This window comes from Mus caroli, unplaced genomic scaffold (genome assembly GCF_978045245.1).
Source record: "Mus caroli unplaced genomic scaffold, Mus_caroli_1 scaffold_5, whole genome shotgun sequence".
Classification (NCBI taxonomy): Eukaryota; Metazoa; Chordata; class Mammalia; order Rodentia; family Muridae; genus Mus; species Mus caroli.
The window spans coordinates 149,069,041-149,091,477 of record NW_028227260.1 but is presented as its reverse complement, the minus strand read 5'-3'; the positions used below and the strand labels follow the sequence as shown (position 1 = coordinate 149,091,477).

Here is a 22,437-nt window from a genome sequence, read left to right as displayed (position 1 = left end):
CTGTCAACCGTCTTACAATACATGCCTACTCAGCTTTCTATCCTACTCAAAAAATGAAACAAGCAAGCAAGCAAGCAAACAAACAAACAAACACCCCTCTTTAACTGTGCATCCCTTTGCTGCTCTGATTTCTGTGCGCTAATATGCTTTTTCTTTTGCTCATTGGATGGCATCCTTAAAGAACTCCCAAGCAGGATCTGATAGGAAGAGGAGCTACCTAAATGTGCCTGATGCCGATTCAGACACTGTGAGTTTTCACCTTTGTCATTTCCCTCTTCCCAACTGTATTGCACACATTCCGTGATTTGGCAAATATGGTTGGATGAGAAGTTTCATCTGTTTTCTGACTTGTACCCTTTGGAAGGGATTCATGAACTAACATGTCTGCAGGATTCCAGTTTGTTAAATGTCATGATCTGAGCACTAGGCAAAAGACATGTCCTAAAAGGCAGTAAGCATTCCCATTTAAAATCACAACCATATCTTGATTTAAAAAAGGGGTTGTTAGTAGTAAAATTGTCATAACTATTTTACATCCTCCCGAGTCTCAGATTTTGTAACTTCTTAAATTTTCTTCTAATCCTAGGGACCCCACATCTATCTTTGATCATGTAGCTACAGAGGGATGGGGTGTATTGAGAAAGTCAGTTGTAGTAGGAGACATTGAGCTGTGATCTATAGTACATTCCCCTAGAAACCCAGAGCTTTCCTCCATAGCATGCTATTGCTAACAAATTAGTGAACCAGAGTTTCTCCTTGTGTAATATGGCTGAGGGTAATTCATAACACTATTAAGACTTGAAACATGGCATGGCCAATGGATCAACACTACTATAAAATCTTGGACCCCAAACTTTCTCAATTTATAGAGCTCCTAATGTTTCTGTTATTCTCTCATGTAACTCCTAGGTTAAAAGTAAGTTCTCATTTCCCAAAACCTTAATAATCTCTTTTGAACTTAAGAACTATTTGAAAACAATAATTCAGGTAAACATTTTATTCTGTTCTTAAGTTGTTCTGCTGCTTACTACTAATAGGATCAGTGTACCCAATGAGTACTCTGTAGCATGCCAGATCTTAGAATCTCAACAGCTATTGCCATGTTTACTTGCCATTCAACATTAATATTTTATTTCTCCATTTTGAGCTTGATTCATTGTGTTTGAGAAAACTCAACAACCTTTTGGCTCTGTCTCCTAAGTTCGCAGATGATAGACATGTTCCACCACTCCTGGAATGAATATATATATTCAATACACACACACACACACACACACACACACACATATATATATATATATATATATATATATATATATATATACATACATATATACACATACACATATATACATACATATATATGCATATATAATTTATATGTGTGTGTATATATATATATATAATTTGTTTTAGATTGAAGAAATTGTTAAAAGCTCAACATATCACAAATGGGAATCCACTGGAAAAATAAAAAATAATATTAATAATGACACCACAAAGCGCTAGTTAGTACCTTGCCTCTTCTGTGTAGTGTCTGATGGATGCTGTGTTTCCCTTTCAAATCTTCAATGATATGCACATGAATTTACAGTGGTACCCTAGGATATAAGCACACATAATTTGGGTCCTTAAGTCTTAGATATCTGTCAAAATATTAAAATGTTAGACTATTCCAGACCTAATCTTCATTTAAAAATGATCCTCAGGTAATTTATTATGTAGTTAAAGTTTAAAATTCATGTTGCATTATTTTAAGAATAGGAAAAACAAATTCAGTTACTTATTGGCTTTCTAAGAAATAGCTTATGTGTAATTTTAGAGTTCTTGGATTATTGTTACCTTTGACTTCAGCTTAAAAGAGATTATGAGCTAAGTCACATATACCCTGTTCCTTGAAGAAATACATCATATTTGAAATACAAAGTCCTTCATAAAACAATAACAATAAAATCCATTCATTGACAGGTAGACATACACATATTAAGATAAATAGAAAGATACATAAATACATTCATATATCCACACATGATTTATATATTCATATATCCAGATATGATATATGACAGATGTTCCATATATAGCTTTCGTGCCTACATACCTATCTTTTAAAACAAATCCCAAATCTCAGCTATTTGTACTGCTATGGTCCTTGCTTCTCTGTGGTGAAAAAGATGTTCTGAAACTACTGCACCATTCACAAATGTTACTGGTCTTTTGTGTCCATCATGTTACTATGATAGTCTTTGTTTTTAGCACTGAATAATAATGCTGTATTGATTTAAAATATGCATCTCATGTTACAAATATCTTGACAAAAAATCTTTACACATCCTTATAGAATTTTTTATGTTTTTGATTGAGGTACTTTAATTTTTTGGTGCTATATTTTGCTCATTACTATTTCATGGAATACCAAAGCTATGAGTCATGGACTATCTATGTAGCCACACAGCTACAAAGTTAGCCTTGTGAGTATAGGATGTCCTGCCATACCTTTATTAAGGCTGCAGCTGTGGTTCCTCCAGGAGTGACAGCATACACCATTTGAGTGTAGAGAAACACACTTTTATGTTAACTCATAATAATGAGTGAGCTCTTCTTTTTCCTGATCATTAAATTCTAGATATTTAAACACATTGCACTAAAGTCTAGCAGCAAAAGGCAGATAGTGACAGGGATAAAGAAACAAGATTTTATTAGAAATCACTAAATGACTCCATACTCACTGCAAGACATAAAAGATTTCAGCTAACCCAAAGGAGATGCTTCCTCTTTCAGCAAACTTCCTGCCTCCTTTCCTAATGGATCTAGATGGGGTATTCTTCTCGGGTAAGAATTTTATTTACCAGAAGCAAAACAAGCAAAGCTAGTGACTTGCTTTCTTCTCTGGCTTTGGACTCCCCTGCTAGTTACATAGAACAGCACTTAGAATTGATTAATGGGGGTGGATTCTGTGACTAGAGTTTTAGAATGGCACTGAGCCACGTCTGCCATCTTTTTTTTTTTCCAGACTAGCCTTAACAGCATGATGAGTGTTTACAGTGAAACAGGAGACTATGGCAACGTGAAAGTCACTGGTGAGATCCTTCTCCACATCAGCTACTGCTACAAAACCGGCGGGCTATACATTTTTGTCAAGAGCTGCAGAAACCTGGCCATAGGAGATGAAAAGAAACAGAGGACAGATGCGTAAGCATGGAAGATGCGCCTTTACTGTCTCTACAACTGCCTTCTCTGATTGCATGCACACTTCCTTGTCAGAAGAGGTTAAAGATTCCCTTCAATTAAGAACTCGTTTGAAGTCTAAAGATAATGTTTGTATCTTTGGTTACTTGATTTGAAAGAAGCCATGATATGATTCACGAGTAACAAACATGTAGCTTGCACAGAGGCCACTCGTGGTGAGGGCAAGCTGATTGTTTAAAAATGTTGCATAATTTAATTATATTCTTTCCCCTCCTAAAATTCCCAGATCACTCCTGTGAACTTCATGTTCTTATTCTCTCTCAGAAAAAAAGATAGCGTGCGTGCACACACACACACAAAAACACACACAAACACAAACAAAAAACATGGAGTTGGTCAACTACTCCTGAGCATGAGGCCTCCCTTGGAGTATATTTGGTTATCCCCAGTGTCACTGCATTGAAGAAAGCCATTTTCTGTCTCCCTGAATCTATCAATTATGAATAGCTTCTCAGTTAGTGGTGTAACTACTTTGCTCACTTCCTAGTGTCTAGATTTTAAATGGCTCAGTGACAAATATAATCATATTTGTCCAGCATGGAAAGGAACCATCTGAAATTCTAACACATGTGCTTTAGAACTCTGGTATAATATGTCCCAATCTTGTGCATGTCTCTGTCTACTCTGATGTCCCTGTCCCAAGAGGCTTCTAAAAGAGCTAGCTAGCACAAGCCAAGGTACTGGGTTGAACTGTAAATTTGTCATTTTCCCTTTCTTCCTTTTAATTGTTTCCTTTCATTCACTCACCTGAGTAGTCTATGCCCTGACATTAGAAGATAGAACTGGCAATGAAGAGACATATATCCCCTAGAGAAGGTTGTGAGACTATCGATGTTAGCAGATTCCACTTATGGAGGAGGACAATACTGCAGCTCCTCTTGTGTTTTGTGGGTTAAGTATTGTTACCATGCCACTTTGTACACTTGACAAAACAAATATACGGCAGTGTAAAAACCAAAGACTATCAAAAGGAATGATGCCTGGGTGGTCCCACAGAACTTTGTTTGATGCCAAAGCCTGTTCTCCACCAATATTCATCACTGTTCCTTTCTTATAGAAAGCTCAGCATTATATTTATGATATTGAATTGTACAAACTGAAGTCTCTTCATTTCCATCTCTTTTCTCCACTAACCCATTCCCTTTTCTAACTGAAATCCTGGAATATTTCTAGCAGAGTATATTTGCAAATGATGATTTTTATCTTTTGTTATTTACAGTTATGTCAAGTCATACCTTCTTCCAGACAAGTCCCGAAACAACAAGCGTAAGACCAAAATCAGGACAGGTACCAATCCAGAATTCAACGAAACATTAAAGGTAAAATAAATGCTTACATAGGAACATGTTAAGTAGAACTTCGTTGATTTAGAATTAACTACACTCAAGAAGGTTGGGACAGGAATATTGTTAAGAGTTCAAGGCTAACCTGAGATAGCATAGTGACATCCAAGCAAGGCTGGCCTATAAAATGAGACCATCCCAGACTGAGACCATCCCTTATATCAAAATACAAACAAGCCAAAAAGAAAAGAACAACTAAATGTACCATTTCAAAATGCATGTGTGTGTGTGGGGGGGGGCTAGAAAACTAGAATTTGAATGGTATTAGATTTCCTGGAAGTTTTTGGAAAAGAAAAGGTAAACTATTCCTGCTTGGTTCACCCTCTGCTGTGGCTGTGGTAATACCTTAAGTTGAAATGATCCATTAAAATTACAGATTACATCTAAGCAGTATATCTTGTAACAAAATAAGTTGCACATTTGAGAAATCTGCTTTCCTGGTGTCTTGAAGGGACATTGTCTCTTTTTGTGTATTCATTGCACTGCTAACAAGGGTTATGCACTGTTCCTGACAAGGATCTCTGAGTGTGGCTAAATAGAAGTGTGTGGTCAATGAACAACATTAGCAATGTAAGGTCAGATTTTAGAAGTCTCAGAAAATGCCCAGGTTAAAGACCTTAGGTTCTAAATTCTAAAGAAATTCTTATTTCTTATGGGTAGCCACAAACAACCACTTCTCTCACTCTGAATTTATCTTGCCTGGTGAGACAGACAAAGGAATGTTAAAATGTGTTGCTAATCAAGGAAAAATGTATAGACTTATACACAGAATAAAGGCTTCAGAGTCTATCGCAGTGTGGGTTAGTTATAGAAGAAAGCCAGTAGTCTACAGGCATCAGTAGAAACATGTGCAGAAGCAGGGGTCAATATTAACACAGATCAAATGAAGATGAACAAGCACAGGCTGGGTGTGAAACCAGTGGTCATAATAGGATAGCAAAGATGAGCCCAAGCAGAATGTATAAACACAGCGATAGAGAAATTCAGGGAGCAAAGCATCAAAGTCAATCTGCTAGTAACTGATGGGACAGGAATACATACCAAGCCAAGCTCAGAAATCAGTCAGTCTGAAGTATGACCCAGATGGATATACAGAAGAACAGATGAGAGGATAGGTGCTCATGTCCCTGGTTAGTATCTTCTGGGGGGGGGGGGCAGGAAGCAAGCCCATAATACCTACTTTCTGCTCAACCTATATATATAGTGTTTTTTTTAACTTCTGCACTTAACAATGGGCTTTATGAAGCTTAGGCTACAAATTTCTCATGTTAATACTTTTCCAGATTTAAGGATTTTTATTCTGGATAAGAAAGTTGGAATATTGTTATATTAAACCTAGAGCTACAAGGTAGACAAGAGAAAAACAAAAACAGGTAAAATTTGAAAGAGGTTTCTTTATCAACTAATCCTTTCATATTTTCTCTGAAGTTTGCTGACCCCTACAATAAATCATATAAATAAATAGAAATAACAATATATAATAATATATAAATATATTTATACATACATAATTATTAACTAGGTATAACCTAGATTTTTTGCAGCCTAACTTCAATTGTAGGAAAAATAGAATGGCTCTTTATTCATATAGCTGATGCCTGTGGTCTGAAAATTAATGAAGCAAATTTCAACCTGCTCTACAATTAGACCCCTCCTTGCAGAGTGTGATGTTTTCAATCTTATTTGTAGTATACCATCAGCCACACCCAGCTGGAAACAAGAACTCTGCAGCTCTCAGTCTGGCACTATGATCGGTTTGGACGCAACAGTTTCCTGGGAGAGGTGGAGATTGCTTTTGACTCATGGAACTTTGAAAATCCGTGTGATGAGTGGTTTGTGCTTCAGCCGAAGGTAGGAAATACTTACAGCTATACAATTAGACAAGTTTGAGCCAAAGTAATATTCCAGGCCTGAAGAAGCTGAAGCTTCTAAATTTTGAGTAATAATCTGAAAAGATTATTAAAATTTGGGTAGATGTTATAAATCCATCATTTTTAAAGCTCTTTATAGATACATGCTGTATGATGTAAGAAGACATGTAATCATACATGCGTGAGTTTTACTACTGAAGTTCATTTATCCACTGGAGAATTCCACAAATTGCTAAAAGGACCACACTATATGATCCCATTAGAACAAGAAGGTCTTTGTCTTTATGCCATCAAAAACAAATTCATAGAGCATGACCAATCTCAAAATATTATCTCTTTCTCATTCTTTATAATTTACAGCATAAACAGGAATCTTTTCCTTGACTCACACGAGAAAGTGATCACTATATAAAATAATTTTAGTTTGGGCATTCATAAAATGCCAATATAGAATAGCATGTTCAACCCTAGAGAAAACAATGGCTTGGATTCATTACAAACAACTAAATTTTCTTCACATTTACAGTCAATTTCTATGTGAGAAGGAAAATGCGAAAGTTATATTTGTGCTGCCTGTTACTATTCCTTATATGTAGTGACAAGAAAGAAAGAAAGAAAGAAAGAAAGAAAGAAAGAAAGAAAGAAAGAAAGAAAGGAAGGAAGGAAGAAGAAGAAAGAAAGAAAGAAAGAAAGAAAGAAAGAAAGAAAGAAAGAAAGAAAGAAAGAAAGAAAGAAAGAAAGAAAGAAAGAAAGAAAGGGAAAGGAAAGGAAGAAGGAAAGGAAAGGAAAGGAAAGGAAAGGAAAGGAAAGAGGAAAGGAAAGGAAAGGAAAGGAAAGGAAAGGAAAGGAAAGGAAAGGAAAGGAAAGGAAAGGAAAGGAAAGGAAAGGAAAGGAAAGGAAAGGAAAGAGAAAAAGAAAACACATTTGGTAAAAACTGAACTGAAATTAGCATTGGTTTGCTTATAGCTTCAAAATGCCTATGTGATCTTGGAGAAGTTATTTCCTAAACCTTGGTGTTCTAATTTGTAACATAGCCACTAGTATGGTAGCTGTTGCTCCAGCTCAGAGATCTGGGGTATCTGAAGTGTTTTTCCCTCTCAGAGAGCTGACATTATGTTTGAATAAGCATTTTCTGTAAGTCTGTCAGCATTCTATTAGGCACACTGGAAGTTGGCATTAAAAAGCTTGGGAGTACTTGCATTGATGAGGAGCTTGGTCCAGATTGGCACATCTTAACTAGACCTTGGAGTCCCTTGGCTTTCTATTCTTCTTTGATTTTAATTTCAGGGTTCACACATTGTTGACCTCCTTCCCTAGCCTGTACATTATTAGCTATAAGTAGGTGATAGCTCTCTACTGTGTATATGCAGTACAAAAAGAGACCATTTTTTTCCTCTTCCAACAGTCAAAACAATACCTTTGGCCTACCTGGATCTTTTAATTCTAATTATATTATCCTTTTTCCTAATGACTCACTGGTCATTAGACTCATCAGTGAGATAACATGCATTGGTTAGGACAAAAACATTTACAACATATTCTGGTCCTAATGGTAAGATTGCCACAAAAGAAATCAGACCCAATAAATAGTACTAATGGAAAAGTAAACAACACTAGAGAAAATATTCAAATGAAGTTCCCCATATCACCATCAGTGGTAACAGTCAGTACTAATACTTAGTCATCACAACTCCATGCGGTGAGTTCTCCCCATTTTATATATGAAGAAGCCAAGACTTAGAAATTAAATTCAACTTACTGGTTGAGTTAAACTACTAGCCTTAAAGTTGGTGAAAATACATTATAAACATCTTAGGAGTTATATTTGGCCTGTATGAACTAAAGTTTAATTTTTTTAAAATATTACATAATAGTAAGCACATGGCTGAAATGAATGTGATAGAGAAGGAAGACATCATAAAGTTGTTCTGATATTTTTATATATGGGAACCATTTGATCATTTACAATTGAGCATTTGTAACTTAATGCAAAGATTTAGCATAAAACTGTTGGCAGACTTAGCAGTTGTCGATGGCTTAAATCATTTTTACATAGTATTGTTACAAGTAATCTCGGTTACTTTTGCTCTGCCAGTATCATAGACAAGAAGAAACTAGCCAAGAACTGTTTTATTTATTTATTTATTTATTTATTTATTTATTTATTTATTTATATAGCTGTTGTATCACTTGGTGTTTAACAGAAGTAAATGGCAGAAGCATGTAACTCCAGTATGGCTCTCATGTAGGCCATGGATATCGTGACCCTTATTCTGTAAATGTAGTTTGTAAATAGACAGACTTAAAGAATCTCTGATCCTCAGTTACAAAAGTGTTATAAATCTTACATGGGCCCAAGGACTCTAGACTTTTCTGCTCTTGTCAATAAATAACACTACAACTTACATATCAAAATTTCTCACTGCTTTACAATTGTGCTGTATGCCTATGTATGGATATCTAAGAAGCTTATGTGCTAAAGATATTCCTATGGAACCCTTCTAGTGAATAATAATGGCAGTTTCCTTTCTCTGGCTCTTTAAGACCTTCCATCCTTCTTAAACTGCAGCTCTCTATACTTTCTGCTTCTTTTATTTTACATACAAAGGCCTTACCTTTGTACTCTTTCAAGCTGTTCAACTATTTGTATTAGTATGGAAAGGAAAGGAAAGGAAAGGAAAGGAAAGGAAAGGAAAGGAAAGGAAAGGAAAGGAAAGGAAAGGAAAGGAAAGGAAAGGAAAGGAAAGGAAAGGAAAGGAAAGATGCTCAGGATGCATCTATTGCCACAGTCTCACTGTTGTTATTGTGGTTGCTGCTGCTGCTGCTGCTGTTGCTGCTGCTGCTGCTGCTGCTGCTGCTGCTGGCCACAGGTCTTGCTGTGTCACTTGTATTGCAGCAACCTACACAGCTAGCCTCTTGGCTACTTTTGTTGCTTGCCCTTCCTTCCACTCATCTATGCCTCCTCAGATGCCGCTCGCAGCCGTCTACTTTCCTGGCTCTTTCTGCTGGTTTCTCAAAGGATGTTCTGCTGCCTCTGTAGTCACTGCTACTCCACTGGCTCTGCAGCCTCTTTCCTTGCATCTTAGCCCTCTCTACTAAATGTAGGCAAAAACAGAACAAATTGAGAGAATATTTTCATTGTATTTAATATTGCATCTCCATGGGAGATAACATAAGGAGATTTACCACTTGGCTCACCTAATGCATACAACAGTTTGCTTCTACAGGGAAAAACAGGCACAGAACATTTGGATCAATCAAAAACGTCTCATGCAAATGAATATCTTGATACTAATCACAGCACTATGTTTTCCTCAAGTGACAAGAAAACTTTCATACAAATGAAAGTTTATGTTGGAACCGAACATAGCACTGTCCTTTCTTGCCAGTTCATTCTGTACCAATCACAGCAAGCCTATTATACAAAGGAAAGTTGTGTTGAACCAACTGAAGCATCATCAGTCTTACACTAGTAACAGCAAGACTTCTATGTGAATAAATTTCTTCTTACAGCAAATATGGCATAATGACATACATCCAGTAATTAAAATCATTCAGACAAATGAAGGTTACTGTTTTGAAAAATCATGAGAATGCCAGCTTTTTGCAAGTGACTGGAGGCATCTCAGGCAAATGAAGTTTTGTATTTGAACTAATCACACCACTTACTTTTAAACCATTCATAGAAGCCCTACTATGCATTATGCCCAGATAAAACCAAGTCTCTAGTGGAAATAAAGGTTTATGTTTAACAATCAAAGCACTGTTAGCCAAGTCACAATACTGTTAGATGTGGAACAATCACAGAACTCAGTTTAAAAGTGGCCACAATAAAACTATATTACAATTGAAGAAATATTTTTGCACCAATTAAAATTTTCCACATGTTCAATGATAGAAGTTAAGTATTCATGGCAAATGAAGGCTTGTATTTGGACCACTCATACCACTAACCCTAACTTGCTGTGCAAATGACAGTATCTATATGTACCAATCAAAACATTCCCATTTCATCACATACAGAAGCAAGCAGTCAATGAAAATGAGGGCTTGTTGTTGCACTAATCACAACACTCAATTTAACCTGTCACCATGTCCTTGCTATGCAAATGAAGGCCTATGCATGCACCTTTCACACCATTCTCTATTTGATCACATACAGAAGTAAGCATTCACTGCAAATGAAGGTTTCTATTAGTCCAATCACAACAATGACATTAATCTAGATACAATGACCTTTCTTTGCAAATGATGGTCTCTGTATGAACCAATCACATCATTCATCATTTGATCACATACAGAAGTAATCAGTCAATGTAAATGAAGGCTTGTATTTGGACCAATCATAACACCTCATTTAAACAATTCACAATGGCCTTTCTATGCAAATGATGGTCTCTATCTGTACCAATCACAGCATTCTGCTTTTGATCACATACAAAGTAAACATTTAATGCAAATGATGGTATGCATTTGGACCAATGACAACATTTACATTAATCCAGAAACAATGTCCTTGCTATGTAAATGAAGGTCTGTGAATATAGCAATCACAGCATTCTCCATTTGAACACATACAGAAGTAAACATTCAAAGCAAATGAAGCCTTCTATTAGTTCAATCACAACACTCACACTAATCTAGACACAATGACCTTTCTTTGCAAATGATGGTCTCTATATGGACCAACCACAACATTCTCCATTTGATCACATACAGAAGTAATCATTCATTCAATGCAAAAGAAGACATGTATTTGGACCAGTCACACCACTCACTTTAAACCAGTCACAAAGGCCTTTCTATGCAAATGATGGCCTTTATATGCTCCAATAATAGGAATCTTCATTTGATCACTATCAGAAGTAAGCATTCAATTCAATGATGGCTTCAATTTGGACCAGTCAGAATACTCACATTAATCTAGACACAATGGCCTTTCTTTGCAAATGATGCTCTCTATAAGAACCAATCACAAAAGCCGGGTGTGGTGGCGCACTCCTTTAATCCCAGCACTCAGGAGGCAGAGGCAGGCAGATTTCTGAGTTCAAGGCCAGCCTGGTCTACAGAGTGAGTTCCAGAACAGCCAGGGCTATACAGAGAAACCCTGTCTCAAAAAACAAACAAACAAAAAAGAACCAATCACAATATCCTCCATTTGATCACGATCAGAAGTAATCAGTGGGTGGATGGTGGTGGCTCACGCCTTTAATCCCAACACTTGGGAGGCAGAAACAGGCGGATTTCTCTGTTCGAGGCCAGTCTGGTCTACATAGTGAGTTCCAGGACAGCCAGGGCTACACAGAGAAAACCTGTCTCGAAAACCAAAAGAAGAAGAAGAAGAAGAAGAAGAAGAAGAAGAAGAAGAAGAAGAAGAAGAAGAAGAAGAAGAAGAAGAAGAAGAAGAAGAAGAAGAAGAAGAAGAGGAAGAAGAAATTAGTCAGTGCAAATGAAGGCTTGTTTTTGCAACAATCAAAATACTCACTGTAAACCTTTCACAATGGCCATGCTATGCAAATGAATGTCTATATATGTACCATTCAGAGCATTCTACATTTGATCACATAGAGAAGTAAGCATTCAATGCAAACAAAGGCTTCTATTTAGACCAATCACAACACTTATTTTATATCATTCACTATAGCATTCATATGCAAATGAATGTCTGTGTATGCACCAATCACAGAGATCTTCATTTAATTAGTGTTAGAACTACTCATTCAATGCAAATGATGTCTTTTATTTGGACCAATCAGAACACTCCCATTAATCACAACACAATGGCCTTGTTATGCAAATGAATGTTTATATATGGACCAATTACAACATTCTACATTTGATCATGTACAGAAGTAAGCATTCAATACAAATGAAAGCTTGTATTTGGACCAATGACAGCACTCACTGTAAACCAGTCACAATGGTCTTTCCATGCAAATGATAGTCTTTATTTACTCCAATAACAGTGATCTTTATTTGATCACTGTCAGAAGTAATCATTCAATTTGAGCCAGTTAGAATTCTCACATCCAGACACATGGCTTTGTTACACAATGATGGTCTCTGTATGCACCAATCACAGCATTCCCCATTTTATTGCATTTATAAGTAAGCAGTAAATGCAAATGAAGGCTTTGTTTTGTACCAATCAGAACACTTTAAACCTGTCACAATGGCCTTGCTATACAAATAAAGGTCTCTGTATGCACCAATCAAAACATACTCCATCTTATCACATAGAGAAGTAAGCAGTCAATGCAAATGATGGCTTCTATTGGGACCAATCACAACACTCAGTTAAAACCTGTCACAATGGCCTTACTATGCGAATGGATGTCTATATATGTACTATTGAAAGCATTCTCCACTTGAGCACATACAGAAGTAATCATGAAATGCAAATGAAGACTTGTATTTGGACCAATGGTCTTGCTATGCAGATGAAGGTACCTGTATGCACCAATCAAATCATTCTCCATCTCATCACATAGAGAAATAAGGAGTCAATTCAAATGAAGGCTTGTTTTTCCACCATTCACAACACATAGTTTAAACCAGTCATAATGGCCTTGCTATGCAAATGAAGGTCTGTGAATGCACCAATCACAGAATGCTCCATTTGAACACATAAGGAAGTAATCATTTAGTGAAAAAGAAGGCTAGTATTTGTACCAGTCAGAACACTCACACTAATCTAGACACAATGGCCTTTCTTTGCAAATGATGGTCTCTATAAGAACCGATCACAGCATTCTCCATTTGATCACATACAAAAGTAACCATAACATGAAAATGAGTTAGGAGTCTTTCTTCTCCTCCATTCTGATTATCATTAGAATTGGTCTTTTCAATGTTTCCTGAATTTCTTAGATGGTTTGGGTCAGGAATTTTTTTATATTTTGAATTTTCTTTGACAGTTTTGTCAATCTCTTCAACTGTACCTTTTACACTTGAGATTCTCTGTTCAATATCTTGTATTCTGTTGGTAATACACCTGGAATTCCTAGGTTTTCTATTTCCAGGTTTGCCTCCATTTGTGTTTTCTTTATTGTTCCTACTTCCACTTTTAGGTCTTGGATTGCTTTATTCATTTTCTTCACCTTTTTCCCCTGTGTTTTCATGTATTTCAATCAGTGAATTATTGATATCCTACTTAAAAGACTCTATTATCTTCATAAGCTAGGATTTTAGGACACATTCCTGGTTTTCAGGTCTGTTGGTGTATTCAGGGATGTTGTGGTGGGATTCCCATGTATTTTGGCTTCTGTTGCTTATGGTCTTGTGCTTGCCTTTCGCCATCTGGATATTCCTGGTGTTTGTTGGTCTGGGTCTCCGGTAGGCCTGTGGCCCTGGCTGTATCAGACCACCGGTGAGAGGTTCCAACTGGAAGCACTTCACAGGGCAGAGAAGCTGCTGATCTGTTGCCCTTGCTGCAGTAGATCTCCTGGGAGGCCTTCAGACTGTTGGGTCTTCAGTGGAGCAGTCAAGCTATTGTCCAAGTGCTTTGAGTGCAGCAAACACTCAACTGCTCTGAGTACAGAGGGTCCTCAACTTTTCTGAGTGCAACAGGTCCTCTAGGATGGACCAGAATGTGGTGTCTTCACTGGAGCAGATCAACTTGGAGCCTGCCTCAGCAGCAAGGCCCTGGCAGAAGAAGTAGAAGGGACAGAAGGGTCCCAGTTTATTTTTTTAATATTTCCTGCAGCATCTGTCTGCACACTGGAACTCACCCTGTGCCCAGCTCTCAATATCCAAATTTCTCCCAGAGAGAACTGGTCTCCCAGGAGTGCTGACCAACAGGCTTATAGGAGCAACAAGTCACAGACAGAGAAAGCAAGACCAGCTAACACCAGTGATAACTAGATGGCAAGAGGGAAGAGCAAGAACAGAAGAAAAAGAAACCAAGGCTAATTGGAATCATCAGAACACATTTCTCCCACCACAGCAACCTGGAAACTGCAAGACACTGGAAAAACAGGACTCTGATTTAAAATCACATCTCATGATGATGATAGGGGACTTTAAGAAGGACATAAATATCTCCCCTAAAGAAATACAAAAGAACACAGGTAAACAGGTAGAAGAAGTACATAAAGAAGAAACACGAAAAATCATTAAAAAATTACAGCAAAACACACACACACAAAAGTGAAGGAATTAAACAAAATGATCCAGGATCTAAAATTAGAAATACAAACAATAAGAAATCACAAAGGGAGACAACCCTGGAGATAGAAAACCCAGGAAAGAGATCAGGAGACATAGATGCAAGCATCAAAAAGAGAATACAAGAGATACAAGAGAGAATCTCAGGGGCAGAAGATACCATAGAACACATTGAAAGAAAAGTCAAATAAACCCAAAAGACGAGAACCACACAAACATAATTCCACCTCTAACAAAAAAAGTAACAGGAAGCAACAATCACCATTCCTTAATATCTCTTAACATCAATGGACTCAATTCCCCAATAAAAAGACATAGATTAATATACTGGATATGTAAACAGGACCCAGCATTTTGCTGCATAGAGGAAACACACCTCAGTGACAAAGATAGACACTACCACACAGTAAAGGGCTGGAAAAATTTTTCCAAGCAAATGGTCCCAAGAAACAAGCTGGTGTAGCCATTCTAATATCAAATAAAATCTACTTTCAACTAAAAATTATCAAAACATATAAGGAAGGACACATCATATACATCAAAGGAAAAAGCCACCAAGATGAACACTCAATTGTGAACATCTATGCTCCAAATGCAAGGACACCCACACTCATAACAGAAACTTTGCTAAAGCTCAAAGCACACATTGTACCTCATGCAATAATAGTGGGCGACTTCAATGTCCCACTCTCATTAATAGACAGATCATGGAAACAGGAACTAAACAGAGACACAGTGAAACTAGCAGAAGTTATGAATCAAATGGATTTAACAAATATCTATAGGATATTTCATCAGTACCTCATGGTACCTTCTCAAAAATTGAGCATATAATCAGTCACAAAACAGGCCTCAACAAATGCAAAATGATTGACATAATCCCATGCATCCTATAAGATCACCACAGACTAAGGCTGGTGTCAGTAGCAAGAGAAACAACAGAAAGTCCACGTACATAAGGAAGCTGAACAGTGCCCTACTCAATGATATTATGGTCAAGGAAGAAATGAAGAAAGAAATTAAAGACTTTTTAGAATTTTATGAAAATGAAGACACAACATATCCAAACTTATGGAATACAATGAAAGTAATACTAAGAGCCAAACTAACAGCTCTGAATGCCTCTAAAGAGAAACTGGAGAAAACATAAACTAGCAACTTAACAGCATGTCTGAAAGCTCTAGAACAAAAAAAGCAAATTCACCCAAGAAGAATAGACAACAGGAAATAATCAAACTCAGGGCTGAAATCAACCAAGTAGAAACAAACAAACAAACACTATACAAAGAATCAACAAAATCAGGAGCTGGTTCTTTGAGAAAATTAACAAGACAGATAAACCCTTAGTCAGACTAAACAGAGGGCACAGGGACAGTATCCAAACTATCAAAATCTTAAATGAAAAGGGAGAGATAACAACAGAATAGAGGAAATTTAAAAAATCACCAGATCCTACTACAAACATCTATACTCAACAAAACTGGAAAATGTGGATGAAATAGACAATTTTCTAGACAGATACCAAATACCAATGTTAAACCAGAATCAGATGAACCATCTAAATAGTCCCATGACCCTTAAAGAAATGGAAGCAGTCATTAAAAAATCTCCCAATCAAAAAATCCCACAAGCAGATGGGTTTAGTGCAGAATTCTATCAGACCTTCAAAGAAAACCTAATACCAATACTCCTCAAACTATTCCACAAAATACATACAGAAGGAACACTACCTAATTGTTCACTGTTATGCTGATACCAAAACCACACAAAGACCCCACAAAGTAATTGTACTTCAGACTAATTTCCCTTATGAGTATTGATGCAAAAATACTCAAAAATTCTCACAAACTGAATCCAAGAACACATCAAAATGATCATTCATCATGATCAAGTAGGCTTCATCCCAGGGATGCAGAGATGGTTCAATACAGAAATCCACCAACATAATCTACTATATAACAAAACTCAAATTAAAAAAATATACAGGGTTATTTCATTAGATGCAGAGAAATCATTTGACAAAATTCAACATACTTTCATGTTAAAAGTCTTGGAAAGATCAGGAATTCAAATCCCATACCCAAACATAACAAAAGCAATATACATATAACCAGTAGCCAACATCAAACTAAATGGAAAGAAACTTAAGCAATCCCACTAAAATCAGGGACTAGACAAGGCTGTCCACTCTCTCCCTATCTATTCAATATAGTACTCAAAGTTCTAGTTAGAGCATTTAGACAAAAGGTCAAAGGGATACAAATTGGAAAGGTAGAAATCAAAATATCACTATTTGCAAATGATATAATACTATACTTAAGTGACCCCAAAAATTCCACCATAGAATTCCTAAACCTGATAATCATCTTCAGCAAAGTCACTGGATATAAAATTAACTCAAACAAATCAGTAGCCTTCTTCTATTCAAAGAATAATTGGGTTGAGAAAGAAATTAGGGAAATAACACACTTCATAATAGTCATAAATATAAAGTATCTTTGTGTGACCCTAATCAAACCAAAGAAAGATCTATATGACAAGAACTGCAAGTCTTTGAAGAAATAAATTAATTAATTAAAAACAACAACAACAACAACAAAAAACCCTCAGAACATGGAAAAATCTCCCATTCTCATGGATTAGCAGGAATAACATAGTCAAAATGGCTTTCATCAAGATGATGAAAGCAATCTACTGATTCAATGCAATCCCCATTAAAATTCCATCTAATTCTACATAGAGTTAGAAAGAGCAATTCTCAAATTCACTTGGAATAACAAAAAACCCAGGACAACAAAAACTTTTCTCAACAATGAAAAAACAACTGAGGGAATCACTATCCCTCACCTCAAGTTGTACTATAGAGCAATCATGATTAAAACTGCATGGCATTGGTACAGTGAGAGGCAGGTTAATCAATGGAATAGAATTGAAGACCCAGAAATGAACCTATACACCTATGGTCACTTGATCTTTGACAAAGGAACTAAAACCATCCAGTGGGAAAAAAGACAGTATTGTCAACAAATGGTGCTAGTTCAAATGGCAATCAGCATGTAGAAGAATGCAAATTCATCCATTCTTATCTCTCTGTACAAAGCTCATCTCCCAGTAAATCAAGGACTTCCACATAAAATCAGATAAACTGAATATAATATGAAAGAAAATGGGGAAAAATCTTGAACGCATGTACATAGGGGAAATTTTCCTGAACAGAACACCAATGTCTCATGTTCTAAGATTAAGTATGGGCAAATGGGACCTCATAAAATTGCTAAGCTTCTGTAAAGCAAAAAACACTGTCAATAGGACAAAATGGCAATCAACAGATTGGGAAAAGATCTTTGCCCATCCTTCATCTAATAGAGGGATAATATCCAATATATACAAAATCTCAAGAAGTTAGACTCCAGAGAAACAAATAACCCTATTAAAAATTGAGAAACAGGGCTAAACAGAGAATTCTCAATTGAAGAAACTCAAACGGCCAAGAAGTACCTAAAGAAATGTTCAACACCCTTAGTCATCAGGGAAATGCAAATCAAAAATACACTGAGATTCCACCTCACACCAGTCAGAATGGCCAAGATCAAAAACTCAGGTAACAGCAGATGCTGGCGAGGATATGGAGAAAGAGGAACACTCCTTCATTGCTAGTGGGATTGCAAGCTACTGAAAACACTCTGTAAATCAGTCTGGCAGTTCCTCAGAAAATTGGACATAGTACTACCTGAGGATCCAGCTATACCTCTCCTGGGCATATACCCAGAAGATGCTCCAACATGTAATAAGGACATATGCTCTGCTATGTTCATAGCAACTATATTTATAATAGCCAGAAGCTAGAAAGAACCCATATGTTCCTCAACGGAAGAATAAATATAGAAAATGTGATACATTTACACAATGAAGTACTACTCAACTATTAAAATCAATGACTTCACGAAATTCACAGGCAAATGGATGGATCTAGAAAATATCATCCTGAGTGAGGTACTCATTCACAAAAAATCCTCACTGCGTATTAGGAAAAGAGTGTGGATTACCCAAGATACAACTCATGGACCACATGAAGCTCAAAAGGAAGAAAGACCAAAGAGTGGTTTCTTCAGTCCTACTTAGAAAGGGGAACAAAATAATCAAGAAAGTAGAGGGTGGGAGTAAAATTTAACCTGATTAAGTACTTGTAAAATCATTTCTTGGAAGCACCTATAATACAAGAAAGCACACACATCCATATATCAGACTAACTCAGAGACAGGGTTTGAGTATACGTGCTATGGGAATGCCAAGGTTCCAGGAGGTAAAGTTTCCTTGAAACTCTTTGCCTCATGACTGCTTTCAGGCTTTAGTCCTACCAAGCAAACTATACTTGAGTGGGTGTAGCAGATCTTATCTTCAGTGTTTACATAACAAAGAGCAATAAGAGGCCATTTTAAACCAAATAAAATGTAGTTTGTTTCCTGAAAGTAAGATTACTTTCCAAAGTACATTAATGGAAAAATATATTAGCTGAGGTAAAATTTATACAAGTTCTTTGTAGTCCATGTGTTTGACATGATTAAAGCCTTCATTTAGAGTTCATTTATGAAAGTATAGAAAACAACCAGAATAACAAATAAAAGTTAGATTCCATGTAGTTAGGTATAACATAGTTAATTCTATGTAGATTACTTACCAGATAATTTCCATTTCAAAATAACTGTATTAGAGAATGCTAATTAGGACTTATATGATTCCCCACAACATTGTTTACTTTTATTGCTACCAACAGCATCTTATACCTATGGCAGCTTGTATTAGACCAATAAAAATTGATTGTTATAGTTAAAACCAAACTTCTTATGTAAATGATTGCTTATGTTTAAACCAATCAAAGCACTTATTTTTAGCCAAGTCACAATAAAATTTCTACAAAAATGAAGGACTGTGTTTTCACCAATCAGAGCATTCTCCTTCTAGTGTCAGAAGTAAGCATATTATGCAAATGAAGGCTTGTGTATGGACTAATCACACTATTCACTTTTAAATCAGTCATGATAGCCTTACTATGCAAATGAAGGATTGTGTATGCACCAATAACAAAATTGTTTACCTTTACTAATGGCATAAGTATCTTATTCAAATGAAGGTTTGTGTTTAGACCAATCCAAAGAATGTTTTGTACCAGTTAAAAGCAAATATCTTATGCAAACGAAGGTTTAAGTTTAAACCAATTAACACACTTACTTGTAGCCAAGTCACAATAGCCATACAATGCAAATGAAGGACTGTGTATGTACCAGTCATAGTATTCTCCATTTAATCACTCTCAGATATAAGCATTGTATTTAAATGAAGAGTTGTATTTGGGCCAATCATGGCCACAAAAACCAGAAATAACTTTGCATTCACATATTTGTTTCCCTAAAGTGTTTAACTTCATTTCTATTGTGACAGCTGTCTTTGTACACAAATCAAAGTATGTAATATTGAATTATATACTTATTGGTTTATATACTTACCACTGCAAATGTGCCTGCCATTAACAACCTTAGAGATTTATATAGCTAACTCTTTGTGAGCATGGCTTTATCAGAGGGAAATACATTTTCTTTGTAGAGGTTATTCTGCTCATTAATCTGGTGAATTTGAAATGTGTGTAGTTTAACACAGCTTCCAAACTCCATTTGAGCACGGTCTTAAATGGCTTTGCATCCCCAAAGTCTTATAAAGGTGGCCTTAGGAAAAAGTAAGCAGTTTGGATGTTATAGGAAGATTACTTAAAACTGTGTTAAGCTGGGCAGTGGTGGCACACGCCTTTAATCCCAGCACTTGGGAGGCAGAGGCAGGTGAATTTCTGAGTTCGAGGCCAGCCTGGTCTATAGAGTGAGTTCCAGGACAGCCAGGGCTACACAGAGAAACCCTGTCTCAAAAAACAAAACCCAAAACAAAACCTGAGTTAAATTCTACTATGCTTTTCTGAGCAGAAATTAGTTGGATAATAAAAATGATGCTGTGGATATACCCCCAATATATATGTTCAGACTTCAAAAGGACTCTACACTTTAACTATATTTCATATATTATTATGTTACAAAATGCACTGGTTTTTTGGTTTTTGTTTTGTTTTGTTTTGTTTTTGTTTTTGTTTTTGTTTTGTCAACAAGCTAGGGTCATCTGAAAAGAGGGAATTTTGTTGAATAATGATTTATATGGGTGAGGACCACATAACAAACAGTTCCACCACTAGACAGGCAGTCTTGAGTTGTCTTTTAACAAGATGATATGCAGTATTCTAACTTACTTTTACTTATCTCTTCTTGGTAAGGTGGAGTTGGCTCCTGATATTAGCCTTCAATACAAAGGAGAGCTAACCATTGTTTTGCGTTATATTCCTCCAGAGGAGAACCTAATATTCCCAGCAGGACAACGTCAAGGTAGGGTAAAAAATCAATATCCTTGATCAGTAACATTCTGTTTATACAACTGTGTAAGTAGAGTTTAGGGTTACTTTCCTAATACAACAATGAAATAAAGTTGGAGTAACTGTCTTTTGAGAGTTAAGTACATACTATAATGTATTTAGAGAACAGGAATACATGAAGAAAACCCATACTTAGAAACCAACCCTGATGGGGAGACTCATTACTCATCAGTTCAAAAGATACACAATCTTTCCCAAAGTAGGAAAGATCTCTTATGTGAGGGGAGGGGGTTCTAGGACGCTGCTCTATGGACTCATTTACAGCTACTCAGGGAGTCTGAAGTAAAGAAAAATATCTGGCATAAGACACAAAAAAACAAAGGGAAAATCCAGATGAGATCAATTTGAATTTTTTCTGGTTTTTTCCTCCTTCCATTAACATCTTAGGCAGCTACCTTTATCTTGCTATTCATGGCCACTTTCCTCAGTCTTTCCCTGTGAAAGTAACTCATCTCATGGTCTGAGTTTTCTTATGTCAAATGAGCAGTGTCTGTAGTTCTTTGTGTTGGGTTGAATGAAGCCTTATGGTCTTTACCCCATCCATTTTGGCAATGCCGGGAGGTCATCCTTGAAAACAGGCAAGTAACATTATTCAGACTGATCAGGTTATAGAAAGGAATATATGTATGTGTATATACACATATGCATGCAATAACACTCAATGAAAAAAGAGACCATGAATTTGAAAGAGAGCATGAAGGGATGTATGGGAGAGTTTGGATGGAGGAAAGGGCAGGATGAAATGATATAATTATAATTTTAGAAATAAAAGAAAATTATTAAAAATAATGTTGTGAAGATTAAATTGATACATATAAGGTATTTCAAAGAGTATTAAATAAAGGTGGTAGTCACATAGTGGTTATTGCTCATGTTGAACCTATTACATCAGAATAAGTATGGGAAGTGAAAAAGTTTTCTCCCAAACCCAAAATTTAACTGAATCTAGAGCTGACCTTGCCTGAAGCTGACAATTTATAAAATGGAAGTTATAGACTCTTCCCTTTGTTAAGTTAGTTTAATATATCAAAGTCATAGAAATGTCTCTCTGTGTCTGGCTTTCACCATAACTCTTAGTAAGAATAGGATGGTGGGCTAGGAAGGATGTTTTCCATTCCATTCCTTTAGAAGCTTTACAGGGCTGTGGTTAAATTTTTTAAAAAGAAAATAAATAAAAATTAAAGAGAGGCAATGACTTTATGAGTGAAATATATTATGGGAGTACTGGAAGGAACTGGAGAAGGAGAGTACTGGTGGTTATAATCAAGAAGTAATCTACACAGGTATGAAATTTTCAAACTTTACATTTTTATTTATTTATTTAATTTATATTTAAATTAAA

General features: G+C 36.2%; 1 protein-coding gene across 1 annotated transcript in view; it reads left to right on the top strand.

The window, feature by feature from the left end:
• Sytl5 (synaptotagmin like 5) overlaps window positions 1-22,437 on the top strand; it is a 259,986-nt gene that overhangs the window by 230,986 nt on the left and 6,563 nt on the right. Inside the window, exons 12-16 of the mRNA XM_085838277.1 lie at window positions 182-247; window positions 3,014-3,192; window positions 4,469-4,568; window positions 6,282-6,443; window positions 20,940-21,048. Of these exons, the coding sequence (XP_085694403.1) occupies window positions 182-247; window positions 3,014-3,192; window positions 4,469-4,568; window positions 6,282-6,443; window positions 20,940-21,048 (616 nt within the window). The remainder of the gene's footprint in view (window positions 1-181; window positions 248-3,013; window positions 3,193-4,468; window positions 4,569-6,281; window positions 6,444-20,939; window positions 21,049-22,437) is intronic.